Here is a 12,533-nt window from a genome sequence, read left to right as displayed (position 1 = left end):
ATCCTCTCTCTTATCCCCCTATTTGTTCCCATCACCTCTCTCACCTCCCCCTCCCAGCTCCCATCTCTTCCTGCCCCTTCCTCTTCCTCCAACCCCAGGCCCCTTCGCTTGCCTCGAGTGTCCCAGGCCCACTCTGTCTGGGAGCTTTCAGCAATAGGCCAAGCCCCAGCCAAGAGGACAGGTATGGAGGTTGCTGACCCCACCAGCTGTGTCACCTGTGCCAGGCCTGCCACCTGGGAGAAGCAGGAAGAGCTCATCGACAGCCACGGCTACCAGCAGCTCAAACCTTCCCTCCGTCCCTCCTGCCAGCGGTGGTCTACACCTGCAGATGCCCAGAGGAGCAGACCAAAAGGCTAATCAAGCACCAGGGCTGGGCCGCAGGGGTCCCCCTCTCCCTGCCCCCCTCCTGCTAAGGTGGGAGCCCCGGGCTCCGGTGAAATGGCAGCCAGGGTTGAGTTGGGCTGGAAGAGGCTAAACACAGGGAAACTTCGGGGAGAGGCCTGTTGGGGTTCCAGATGCCTGTGCAGAGCCCTGGGTCTGCTACTTACCCTTCCCCTATCTGGGCCTCAGTTTCCCTGCCTGAAGAATTGAGGTATTCAATGGGATGGCCTCTGAAGGCCCCCTTCCCCTGGCTTTCAGGGACTGTGTGGGCTCTGCAGCCCGACTGCCTGGGTTCAAATCCCAGCTCCTCCACATACCAGCCATGGGAACTTTGGGCCTCAGTTTCCCCACCTGTCAAAGGAGGCTAAGAGCTGTCCCCATTTCATAGGATGAACTGAAATGGCACATGCCATGTCTGGTGTACAAGAGGTGCTCAGTAAATGTGCGGCCAACTCTGACCTCGGTTAAGGGCTCTCGGAGCGGGTGTTGGGTTGGGGTTGGGGGCACAAGGGGAAGCTTGTGGACAGTTCCTTGGGAACTTTAGTCCAGGGCCTGTGCAGCCCACTCGGGCATCCCGGGGGTAGGTCGGATCTCTGGGGTCTAACCATCTGGCACCCACTCCCCCTTGGTCCAGCTATCCTCGGACATCCCACACCCCCAAGCCAGGAGCCCCGGCCGGGCAGGTGGCCAGGACGATGGCAGTGCAGGGAGCAGAGCGGCCACACGGGGGCGGCCGAGGATCAGCCGGGACAGCAGGGTCCCCCAGGCCTCCGAGGAGGATGGGGGTGACGGGTGGGGGGCAGACTGAAAATGGGGCTGCGGGATGGGGACTGGCGTGGGCTTGAGGCTGCGACAGGTGGTGGCTGGGGAGTGGCCACCTGTCTACAGAGCCCTGATTTAGGTCATGTCTTATAGTCACTCATCAGGAAGTCATTGGTTCCTTTTACTCATTTATTCAGTTTGTGTATTCTTTCGAGCCAACCCATCTTCCTTCCTTTTTTCCTCCCTCCCTCCCTCCCTCCCTCCTCCTCTTCCTTCCCTTCCCTTGTTTATGCAGCCAGGCTGTCAATCAGACATAACATCCTGAGCCGCTGCTGGAGGCCAGCCTGGACCAGGTGTCCCTCTCGGGGTGCAGAGCTGGGCCAGCTGCGGTCCGAGATGCTCACGGCTTAGCTAGGGGCTGGAGGACCCGCCCGGCCACCTGCAGCCCCGTGTTGGGGGGTGTGCTGCCGAGGGCAAGGCCTGGGCCTGGCCACCTCTGCTGTCCTGGGGTCTGAGGGGCAGTGACCCACTGTGTGGGTTCCCAGTGGACTCGGCTCAGGCTGGGTTGGGTGGGGGCTGAGTCACCCACAGTCTGGAAGTAAACAGCAGCCACACTCAGCTGGAGCCACACCAGGTACCCTGGCCTGGGCAGACAGTGACACATGTCACCTCCTAACTCTGAAAGTAAACTGCAGGAAAACAGTGTGGTCCGGGGCCCAGCAAGGCCTGAGGTTCCAGGAGATTCCGTGCCAAGCAGGGCGGATTCCACAGCCTGGTGGCCAATCTCCCTCTTGCAAAAGCATGATCAGGGGGTGGGGGCGAGGCTGGGGCTTGGCGTCAGGAGCTCTGGGTTCAAATCCCACCTCTACATCTTAGTAGCCAGAGATGAGCCACTGCTTCTCTCTGAATCTCAGTTCCCAAATCCCTGAAATGGGGTGGGGGGAGCTCTGCCCACCTCCCAATCTGAGAGCCACACGAGATGGAGAGAGGCCTGATGTTGAAGAGAGCCCAGCTTGGGGCCAGACCTGGGTCACATTTCATTTCTGCCTCTTACTGACTGTGAACCTCAGACAAAGAATTTAAGCTCCCCAGGCCCTGGGTTCCTCATCTGTAAAATGGGGCTACAGTCCTACCTCCTGGGGGACAGTACCTACACATGGTTAGCATCCATTAATGGGTGGATGTTGCTATTAGGAAACATTCAGTGAAACTAGAAAGCATGGCAGACACAAGGATGTCATTAGAGTGATTTTCACTATAGTAACCAGGCCAAACTCCTCTGCCTGACGCTCAGCTCCCCGCACCCCCAGACTGGCCCCAGCTGCCTCCCAGCCTTGCGACCCAAGGTCTGATGACAGCAGCCATGGGGGCGACGGGGGATGATGGGACAGGCAGCCGGGATGGGGCCCCTCCCCACCACTCCTTGGGGCGGGGAGTCCCACTTGGCAGCCACACACCCAGACTGGTGCCAGGTCACTGCCCAGCCCCACGGCAGTTTCGGGGAGGAAGGGATACCCGAGAGGTGGAGACGTCCTGGGGACGTGCCTTCCATCCAGGTGAGGCTCCGTCCAGCCTGCCGAGCCTGGTCCTGTGGGGGTGAGCACTAGCATAGGAGTCAGGGATCTGGGCTCCAGCGGTGTGACCTTGGGCAAATCACTCTGCCTCTCTGTTCAGTGGGGTCAGTGACTCCTGCCCCGGATGTCATTTTGGGCCACAGTGAGGTTTAAAGGGGGCTGAAGGTGCTGTCAGCTGCCAGACTTTGAACTCTATGGGGGATGATGTCATAACCTGCATGGGCGGGGGTGGAACCAAAGACCTCTGAACCCCGTTCCTTAACGCTTCAGTGAAACTAATCCAGGATCTGGAGAGACTCTAGCACATATTTTAAAAAGATTTCAACTTGGGACAACACCAGGGCCACTAACGGATGTGGGGAGGTCAGGTGCCAGTGTCTGGTTCAGTTCTGACTTTATTCCTGGCGTAGAAAATGCCCCGCCACCCAGCGCCCTTTGAACCTTCAACGTCACTCCCAGCACTACCTCCCCAAGCATCCTCACCCTCTGGCACAGAGCACGACTATGCCCCCCCCGTAGCACCCTTCTCGTGTTCCCTTGGTCTGGAACACCTTCCCACCCCCACTGCAGCTCGGATCTCCCTGATTTCCCTGTGGCCTTCCATTCGAGGCTGTGGGCCTCGAGGGGCAGGGTTGCAGGGTCCCTTGGACACAGCGGGTCATTGTGCTGGTTAATAAGGATCACACACACACACAGCACAACCATGCACCAGGCCTGTGCTAGGCACGTAGCAGCTGGAAGGTTCCATCATTCTCCCTGGATCACTCCCCAGCCAGAGGCCACACAGCTGGTCGCCCATCTGCACTGAAACTTCCCAGGGCCGGTGGGGGGAGGGCAGGCCAGGCCTGGCAGTGCCAACCGCTGACCCAGAAGGGCATGCCCGGACAAGCTCCTTCCCACCTGGCCGGAAACACCTGGCAGGAGGCCTGCGATGTGGTTGGAATGCTGTTCCCAGCGGCCCCAGGGAAAGTGCTCATTCATTCATCAAATGTCACCACCTCCTGCTCTGTGGCCCAGTCCCGGTGCCCACGGAGCTGATAGGCCAACCCCCACCTCCCTGCCTCTTATCCTGTCCCCCACCCCACAGTCACTGTCCAGCCATCTGTCCCTTCCCCACCAGACCAAGGCTCGCTCCCAGGGGCAGAGGCTGAGTCCGGGTCCCTCCTGTGGCCTCAGCGCCCGCACACAGTAGGTGCTCAATAAATGTCTCTTCAGCCGCTGAAAAGGAAGTGATTTCCCAGCCGCAGCCCTTGCTTCCCCCGCGGCGCCCGGGATCCCTGGCCTGGCCCGGCCCCCGGCCCGGCCCCCGGCCCGCCCCCCGGCTGTCCCCTGGCCCCGCGCCGCCGCCCGCACTTCCTCCCGCCGCCCCGCCCCTTCCCCGTTCCCGCCCCGCCGACCCGCCCCGCGCCGGCCCCGCCGACGCCGCTGCGCCCCGAGCCCCGGCGGCCCGCAATGAAGGCGGCCAAGGGCGCGGGCGAGGAGGCGCCGCCGGGCGCGCGGTCCGCCAAGGTGGTCCTGGTGGGCGACGGCGGCTGCGGGAAGACGTCGCTGCTGATGGTCTTTGCCGACGGCGCCTTCCCCGAGGTGAGTGCCGGCGCCCCCCGGGGATCGCGGGGTCCGGGCATAGTTCATCTCGCTCTGCCATCTGGGGTGGAGGCCCCAGGAAAGTCATCTGTAAAGTGGGGGGGTCACCCACTTGGGCAGGGTCACGGGGACTGACCCAGATACCCTGGGGATGTCGCAGGCCTTGAGAGTGCTGGGCGGCACTGCCTGGCTCGGAGGGTCCACTCTGGAATCGGAACGCCTGGGTTCAAATCGCAGCTTTGTCACTTAGAGCTGTGTGCCCTGGGGCAGGTGCCCTACCCTCTCTGTGCCCATTTCCTTAACTGCATGACTGGGCCCACCCCACAGGGTTTTTGTGAGGGGTGGAGTAAGATGGGTCAAGCGCTTGCGCACAGTAGGGCTCACGCGGAGTCAGGGAACTGTTGGGGAACTCTTGGGGAACACTAGCTCTCTTCTCGGCCAGCTCTGGCCCTGCACTGGGCATTGTGCCGAGAGGGCACCCCGGCTCTCCCCTAACTCACCCATAGCCCTCACTAACTCGCTCAGCCCCTCTGAGCCTCAGTTTCCCCCCGACAACTGGATGGCCCCATGCGGTGCCTGGCATGCCGTGGGCTCTCTGGGCATGTTGACTGTCCGTCCTTCACCCTCCTCCTCTGCTCCAAGCACCAGGACAGGGCAGGGCCTGGGCCAGCACAGTGCCGCCCCAGCCCTGTCACCCCAGGAATCCATGGCTTTGCTTCCAGCATCTCCGCTTCCTCCCCCCCTCCCCCAACCCCCTTGGAACCCCTGGGGCTGTGTGGATTCTGGGCAGTCTGGCAGGGGAGGTGGCAGAGGCGGGCCTGGTGACAGCCAGCAGTTGGCCTTTCTCTAACTGGGGCAGCCTGGGGCCCGCTCCTGCTTTGCGGCTTTTTGCGCCGACGTCAGCCCCTTTGGCCGGACACATGCTTTTGGTCAGTTGTGGGGTGGCCGTGTTTCCGGGCCCCTAGACACTGCCCTTGTGGGAACCTAACAATTACGGCATGGGGTGGAGGTGGGAGCACTGAGTGCCACAGAAGCGCCAGGCTGGGGTCTGGGGGGCACCTGACGGGCCGAGGGTCCAAGGGACAATGCCTTGATTCTTTCCTCGATGGTGAGGCCAGCTCAATCTCAAAGGCAAAAATGTGGAAACTGAGCATTTTGCAGTCAGTGCAACGTGAATGTTTTGAAGGACACACGAGCTGGCCAGGGGAGGGGAGGGGATGCTTGCCACCAGCACGTCCACACTCTTCCCCCTGGTGAGGACCACAAGGACCAGGGATTCCTTGGCTCCAGGGCCCAAGAGATACCTCTTTCATTAAACCAACCACAGGTCCGAGAGCTGGAAAGGCGTTCATTCTACAGATAGAAAAACTGAGGCCAGGGGGCAATCTGGCCTTGGGGCACGCAGCAGGCAGGGGCAGGGTTGGTCTGGAGCCCAGCCCTCCCCTCCATCCCCCAACTGGATCCTTTCTGCAGACCCCTGCTCTGCCTACTGGACCCAGCCCCCTCCTGCCCTGCCCCAGGTCTCCTCCTCCAGGCAGCCCTCATAGCCAGGGAGCAGCTAGGAGGCTTAGGGGAGAGCAAAGGGCAGAGAACAGGCTGGAGATTTTGAGGCGCCTCTCCAACCCTTACCTGGCTGCAGCCCCTCCTCAGTGCAGGGGCAGCGGGGTAGAGGGAGCTCCTGGGGCACGTGGGGGTCCCCAGGCATTCCCTGGCTGGATGCCAGCCCCTGCTAGCATCAGCTGCATCCTCCCCGATCTGTGCTGCGGCTCCCATGAGTGTCCTGCCCAGGAACACCTGTGACAGTCCTCTCTTGAGCCGTAGCCCCATCCTGTAATGATCCACCTGTCCGTCCCGAGCCCTGTGAGGGCAGGTCGGGGGCCTGAGCCTTATCTGTCCTCTTCTGACACTGGCCACCTCCCAGCCCTGCTCTCTGGCTGAGGACAGCTCACAGATAAGATTAGGTTCCCAGTGGACTTCTGGGGCAAGGGGTGACCCTGCCTGACCGTCCAAAGATTACAACAAAAGGTGTGGACGGAGACTCCAGGATGACATTCCAGAGTGGGAGGGAGGGATGTGACAGTCACAGACTCCAGGTGGGGCTTTCCAGGACAGGGTGGAAACTGGGGTTGGTGACCTCAGAAAGGCAGGTGCCTGGGGACCACGTCCCTGGGTCCATCACTAACAAGCTGCCAGCTTGTCACATCCCCTTTCTGGGACTCAGTGTCCTCATCAGGAAAAGGGAATTGTATCCACCTCCCAAGGTTGCAACAATCAGAGAAGGTTCCGGCAGAGGGCTGCTCACAGTAGGTCCTTGGAGAATGAGGGGTGCTGGGGACACTGCCAGGGCCATTTGCAAAGCACTGACATGTCTCCCAAGAGCTTGTATCGGGGGGGTCCTGCCACAGGACCCCACTGCTGGTGAGTGGGTGGTCAAACTGGGGGCTTAGATGCAGCTGTCACCCCTGCTCTGGGGCAAAGGTCGGGGGCTGGCGAGGGGCTGGGCAAGGTGGTGGTCCCTGGAGGGGATGGATGGTGACTGCTATGTACGCTGCCCCTGGCAACCTGCTAAGTGTCGGACAGTCTTCTTAACACATCTGCCCATTTAACCAATGAGGGGGCTGCCGCTCAGAGAGGCCAGGTAACTGGCCCAAGGTCACAGAGCTGATGAGGGGAGGGGCTCCAGGGCAGGCAAGGGGGCATGGGGCGGTGAGTGAGGTCCTGGGCTCTTCCTATTGGTACAGGAAGTGACGGGGGGCCAAGTCCAAGGTGGTTTGAGCCCCCACCCCAAGGCCAGCCCTGACTTCTCCATCTTCCTCAGCTGCTCGCTCCGGAACCTGCCCTTCTGCCCACCCCACCCTCAGCAGCTTTCCAGGTGCCCTGGAGGACAGTGCTGTCCCCTTGCTGACGTGCTGCCCCTCCCCACCGGCCAGGGCCTGACTCAGAGGGCCGGCTGGCGGGAGGGCAGGTGAGCAGCCCTCCTGAGTCACCAGCAGGTGGGGGCCCCACCCGGCCTGGGAGGGTGGGAGGGTGGGGTGGGCAGGTCCCCACCCCCCCAGCCCTCAGGGTGCAGCCATGGCCTGGAGACACAAGATGCTGGTGTCCCAGCATGTCCCTCAGGGCAAGGGGCTGCCTTGCAGGGGAATTTCTGAAACCTCCTCACAGTCACACTGATTTCTTCATTCCTGCATTTTCCTTCGGGTACAAATCCTGCCTTGTTTCCCATCCGACCAGCTCATGGAGGGGACCTGAGCTTGGGAGGGGCGGGGAGAGCTGGAGGGGCCTGGCAGGGCAAGTAAGAGGAGCAGAAACCGGGATGGGGGCAGGAGAGGGTGCCCCGGTAAGACTGGGAGAGGTTGCAAGGTGGAGGAGGGACCCCAAAGAGCTGCTTCCCATTGCAGGGACAGGGTCTTGTTTATCGCTTGCTCCCCAGTGTCCAGAACCAGGCTCAGAGAAGGTGCTCATGTTTGTTGAATGAATAATTAAGTGAGTTAACGAATGAACAAACAGGTGTAGGTTAGTGTTGATCCGGGAGGAGGGGACAACGAGAACAAAAGCTCAGAAATGGGAGAGAACAAAGATAGAAATAATAGTAGCTAGCAAGTTCTGAGCGCTTATTTTGTGCAGGCACCGTGGGAAGGGCTCCCCAGGGGTTCTCATGGACCCTTCCAGCAACGCCGTAGGGCAGGTGCTTTCAGCTGGGGAGGATGAGCCCCAGGAGGCACCCAGCTGGGAAGCAGAGGCTCTGGGCCTCCAGAACTTTCCAGAAACAACCGCACTCCTACTGACTCCCAGGGCATGGGCAATGCTGGGGCCATTCCTGGGGCTCTGGCCTGGACACCCCAGGCCCCACCCTTCTCATAAGCCATCCTCACAGCCTCCCCTTGCCCTCTTCTTCCTCAGAGCTACACGCCCACAGTGTTCGAGCGGTACAGCGTCAACCTGCAAATGAAAGGCAAACCGGTGCACCTCCAAATCTGGGACACCGCAGGTGGGGACGCCAGGGGCTTGGGGAGGGGCAGGGTGGGAGGAGGAGTTTCTGTGGCCCCCAGCTGCTGGGGAGCAGAGCCCTACCCCTTCCTTCTGGACCAGAGAGGCCTCCCAATCTCCAAGGGACAGGTGTTGGCCTGGATCGGGGGTCCCCAGGGGCCTCACCCCTCCTTGCTCCTGCCTGCCTACTCCCCTGCAGCCCTGTGTCTGCCCTGGCCCTAGCTTCTGACCTTGACCTCTGCCCCCCAGCCTGCTGGCCTCATCCACATGAAGGTTCGGAGTCAAGTCTATCCCAGAGCTCAAAGCTTAATTGAGTGGATCCCAACAACCCCTAAAAATGTACCTTGGGCAGGGGTCCCGCCTGCCCCTTACACTTCACTCTTCCAGGCCAGTTGGCTCTTCCCAGCCTGGCCTCCCCCTACCCCACTCTGGATCCTTCCAGAACAACATCTCACCCGGGCCAGGACTGGCACGCTCCCAAGGGTGGCATTTGCAGGGAGTACCCTGCCCCCCACCCAGTGGGTCGCCCTGTCCGGTGTTGAGGGGTGCTGCCCATGGGCAGGAGACCTGGGAGGGAGTGACTGCCCCCCTCTGCCCAGGGCAAGACGACTATGACCGCCTGCGGCCCCTGTTCTACCCTGATGCCAACGTCTTCCTCCTATGCTTCGACGTCACCAGCCCAAACAGCTTTGACAACATCTTTAACCGGGTAGGTTAAGTCGTCAGAGCCGGGCAGCCCTGGATGATATCAAGTCCAGCATCTTCGGTATCTATTTGGGGAAACTGAGGTCCAGAGGGACTGCAACTTGGCTGGGGTTCACACTGGGATTTGGTGGCAGCGTCTGGCCTCTGACTCCCAGTCCAGTGCTCCAAGCACTGCCCTGGCTGCACAGTCAGAACCCTGCAGTTCTCTCCCCTGTGGCCTGTCCCCAGAGTGCTGGGGACAAAGAGGCCCCTGCCTCTCCCCAGCCTGGGCCCACCTGAGGATGTCTGAACCTCCAAGTCCAGTCCCAGCAGCTCTCAGCTCTGTACACGTGACCGCACGGTCTCAGCAGGTCCCAGGATGCCTGCACCAGAGATCAGGGATGAGGTCCCCAAATCCTCTGTTCCCACCACTGCGGCCATGGCACAGTCCCCCTCCCCACCGCTGCCAGGGTCTCCAGGGGTTCCTCAGAGCACAGCTGGTGACAGCTTTGATAATAATAACGACTATGGTGACTACAGTGACGAGGCAGCATTTATTGAGAACTTACCACCTGCCGGGCACTGTCTGGGCACGTGCGTGAATCTGCTCATTCAATCCCCCTACGACCCCCCAGGCTGAGCCTCTTGCCCAAGGATTCAGGGGATGGAAGTGGTGCCGCTGGGGTTTGAACCCCGGCAGCCTGTCCCAGGCACTCGTTCAGATCTATTCACGGAGCCCATCTCTGTGCCAGGAGCTGTTTGAGGCATCGATGGAGGTGGTGGGACCAGGGAGCTGGTGGTGGGGGGATGAGTGAGAGGTGGGTGGCTCCTGAATCTGTTCTGAAGCCGGAAATGTGTCCACTGGAGCAACCGGAAGGTGTGATGTGCAGGAGGGAGGGGGCTCAGGACGACAGCAGTAGGAGCCTGCAGTTCTGGGAGGGATGCATTTGGGAGCTGTCAGTGGGGTTTTGGGGCCATGAGACTGGGTGGCGTCACCTGAGAAGGGGGTAGCTAGAGAAGAGGGGAGACCAAGGCCGGAGCCTCTGCTGCCTGGTCGGGTGAGGGCTGAGAATTCCCCGCTGGATTTAGCAAGCAGGGCAGTTTTGGTGGAGGGCTGGGGTGAGGGGCTGTCCAGGGCCCCACATGGCCCCATTTAGCTCCAGGAGCTGGACAGTTAGACATCTGTTTGTCCTACACAGACAAACTGAGCAGGCGTGCGCCCCGGGAGGTACAATGCCCCCTCTCTGGATTCCAGCTCCCTGGCCCTGGTGGCCTCACAATCCACGGAGCAGTGGCCACAAGATACGAGCAAGGCCCCCTCCAGCAGGCCTGCAAAACGTCGGCTCAGCTGCCCAGTCCAGGAGAGTCCTCACTGTGCCAAGTGGCAGGGTCCTATGGGTGGGAGCAGGGCTCTGGGGCCTCCCATCCAGGCCATGGTCAAGTTGCAAGCCCCTCTGTGCCTCAGTTGCCGCATCTGTACAATGGGACGGATGACAGCACTTGCTTCCTAGGGGTTGGGGGGGTTGGTGACTTTGTACATGTCAAGCCTTCCATAAGAGGCTGGCACGGAGAGCGTGCTCCCTAAATGCTGGCTGAGCTGGTCTTCGTTACCGGGCTGAGCCTGGGGAGCAGAGGGTGGCCCGTGACACCAAGGTGCCACCCACCTGCCCTCCCTGAGTCTCCCCGTCCACCCAGGGGGTGCCCTCCTGATGGCCACCTCCAACCCCCTGCAGTGGTACCCGGAGGTGAATCACTTCTGCAAGAGGGTGCCCTTTATCGTGGTGGGCTGCAAGACAGACCTGCGCAAGGACAGGTCGCTGGTGAAGAAGCTGCGGAAAAATAGGTTGGAGCCAGTGACCTACTACCGGGTAGGAAACCCATCCAGGGGGGCTGAGGGGTGATGTATGGGGGGTGGGAGAAAGAAGCTCTGAAACACACCCATGCACCCAAGCCTCTGAGCCTCAGGCAGCCAGTGGGCTCAGGATGTGGGTCAGGGCAGGTGGGGTGTTCCAGGAGACTGTCACAGCCAGCTCTTGGAAGTGGCACCGGGAATCTTCTGGAAGGTTCTACCTGCAGAAGGGAGGGCGAGGGGGTCTGCACATCAGTTAGTCCTTCCCACCCATTTCACAGATTGGGAACCTGAGGCCGAGAGGGGCCGCCAGCTGTGCAGTTGCGGGGCTCTCTCTGCCACTATCCGGGGTTGGTTTGGGAAGGTGGTAGGTGCCTCGGGGGGCAAAGAGACCCCTTGGGAACTGGCGTGGAAGCCTGAGGAAGCACGTGGGAGCGCTGGGTCCAGCCAGGAGCCTGGTAAATGCTCATCGCCCACTTTTGCCCTGGAGACTCCCCAGGATGGGCAAAAGGGCTAGGAGATGCAGGATGTGGGATCCGCCCAGCGGCCCCACTTCATGGCCCCTCCACCCGCCTCTCCCCTCTAGGGCCAGGAGATGGCACGGTCGGTGGGCGCAGTGGCCTACCTGGAGTGCTCAGCCCGGCTCCACGACAACGTCCATGCAGTCTTCCAGGAGGCGGCCAAGGTGGCCCTCAGCAGCCGCAGGCGCAACTTCTGGCGGCGGATGACGCAGAGCCTTTGCGTGGTGACCTGACTGGCCTGGGGTCCCCTGCCCCCAACTGCGCCATCTACCTCCAAGCACCAAGCACCGTGGGAGAGAGCGGGGCACTGACCTGCCAAGTCGGCTGGACTGTCCCTCAAACAGACGGGACCCACCGGGGCCGGCCCGGAGCCTGGGATCCCAGGACTGGAGGGAAACCCCTCCGACGCTTGAGGAAGGAGGTTCCCGGGCCCCCCTGTCTGGAGTGCTAGTTCTGGAGTCTCCTGGGAATCACTGATACTCTCCCCGCCCCCAGCTCCCCACCCTGGGTGGCAGGTCCTGGAGCAGCCTGGGCAGCCTGGTGCCACCTGGCGGCGGTTCCCAGGCCTGCACCTCCCCGGACCTCTTGCCAGAACCCTCTCCCTGCCCCAGTATAACTGTAACAACTAAACCCACGTCACTTGTCATTTGTGTCCTGCCTGTTGTTTTAAAGTGCCTTTATGCACATGTCCCAAGATGGGTAGGAACCTGCCCCATGCAAGCTCGGGAATGGGACTGCTTGGATCCAAACTGGACATTATACTTCCACGACCTTGGGCAAGTGACTCTAACCCTCTGAGTCTCAACTTTCCCATCCATGAAATGGGACCAGTCACAGACTACATCCTGGAGCTATCGGATGAGTAAGAGGGTCATGAGGACCGACACATGCTTCTCTCTCTATTGAATCATCTCGTGCTTGGTATTCCTCACCCTGAAACGAGATGGGCGGCACAGGGCAGCACCCTCTGCTCTGCTCCGGGAGGAGACCAAGGCCCTCCCAGCCTCGAGCCCGCCACTCGCTTCACTTTCTTGCTAATGCTCTCAGCCCCCTTGGCCACAGCCTCCTGTCCTGCCTGCCTTGCAAAACTCCACGCAGCATCCCACGGACCCTCTGTAGTTGCTCCCCCCTCCCACCCACCCCCTCCCCAACTCTCTCTTTCCAGGGAAGTGACTTCTCCTTTCTGGTAAC

At 61.2% G+C, this 12,533-nt stretch overlaps 1 protein-coding gene across 1 annotated transcript; it reads left to right on the top strand.

The window, feature by feature from the left end:
- The first annotated feature begins 4,134 nt into the window (after positions 1 to 4,134).
- RHOD (ras homolog family member D) lies at positions 4,135 to 11,988 on the top strand. The gene is made up of 5 exons (XM_037839110.1): positions 4,135 to 4,301; positions 8,202 to 8,289; positions 8,888 to 8,997; positions 10,706 to 10,840; positions 11,408 to 11,988. Exons 1-5 carry the CDS (start codon positions 4,170 to 4,172, stop codon positions 11,573 to 11,575), a joined length of 633 nt encoding a protein of 210 aa, XP_037695038.1. The 5' UTR covers positions 4,135 to 4,169; the 3' UTR covers positions 11,576 to 11,988.
- Positions 11,989 to 12,533: the final 545 nt, after the last annotated feature.

The sequence above is a fragment of the Choloepus didactylus genome, chromosome 6 (assembly GCF_015220235.1).
Source record: "Choloepus didactylus isolate mChoDid1 chromosome 6, mChoDid1.pri, whole genome shotgun sequence".
In the NCBI taxonomy this organism is placed as follows: Eukaryota; Metazoa; Chordata; class Mammalia; order Pilosa; family Megalonychidae; genus Choloepus; species Choloepus didactylus.
This window is presented reverse-complemented; position numbering and strand designations above follow the sequence as displayed.

Excerpts from the sequence above, each read along its gene's own strand:
- RHOD (XM_037839110.1), top strand. The coding sequence starts at position 4,170 with ATGAAGGCGGCCAAGGGCGCGGGCGAGGAGGCGCCGCCGGGCGCGCGG. Across the intron at positions 8,998-10,705 it reads TTGACAACATCTTTAACCGG|TGGTACCCGGAGGTGAATCA; the intron begins GTAGGTTAAGTC and ends AACCCCCTGCAG. Across the intron at positions 10,841-11,407 it reads AGCCAGTGACCTACTACCGG|GGCCAGGAGATGGCACGGTC; the intron begins GTAGGAAACCCA and ends TCTCCCCTCTAG.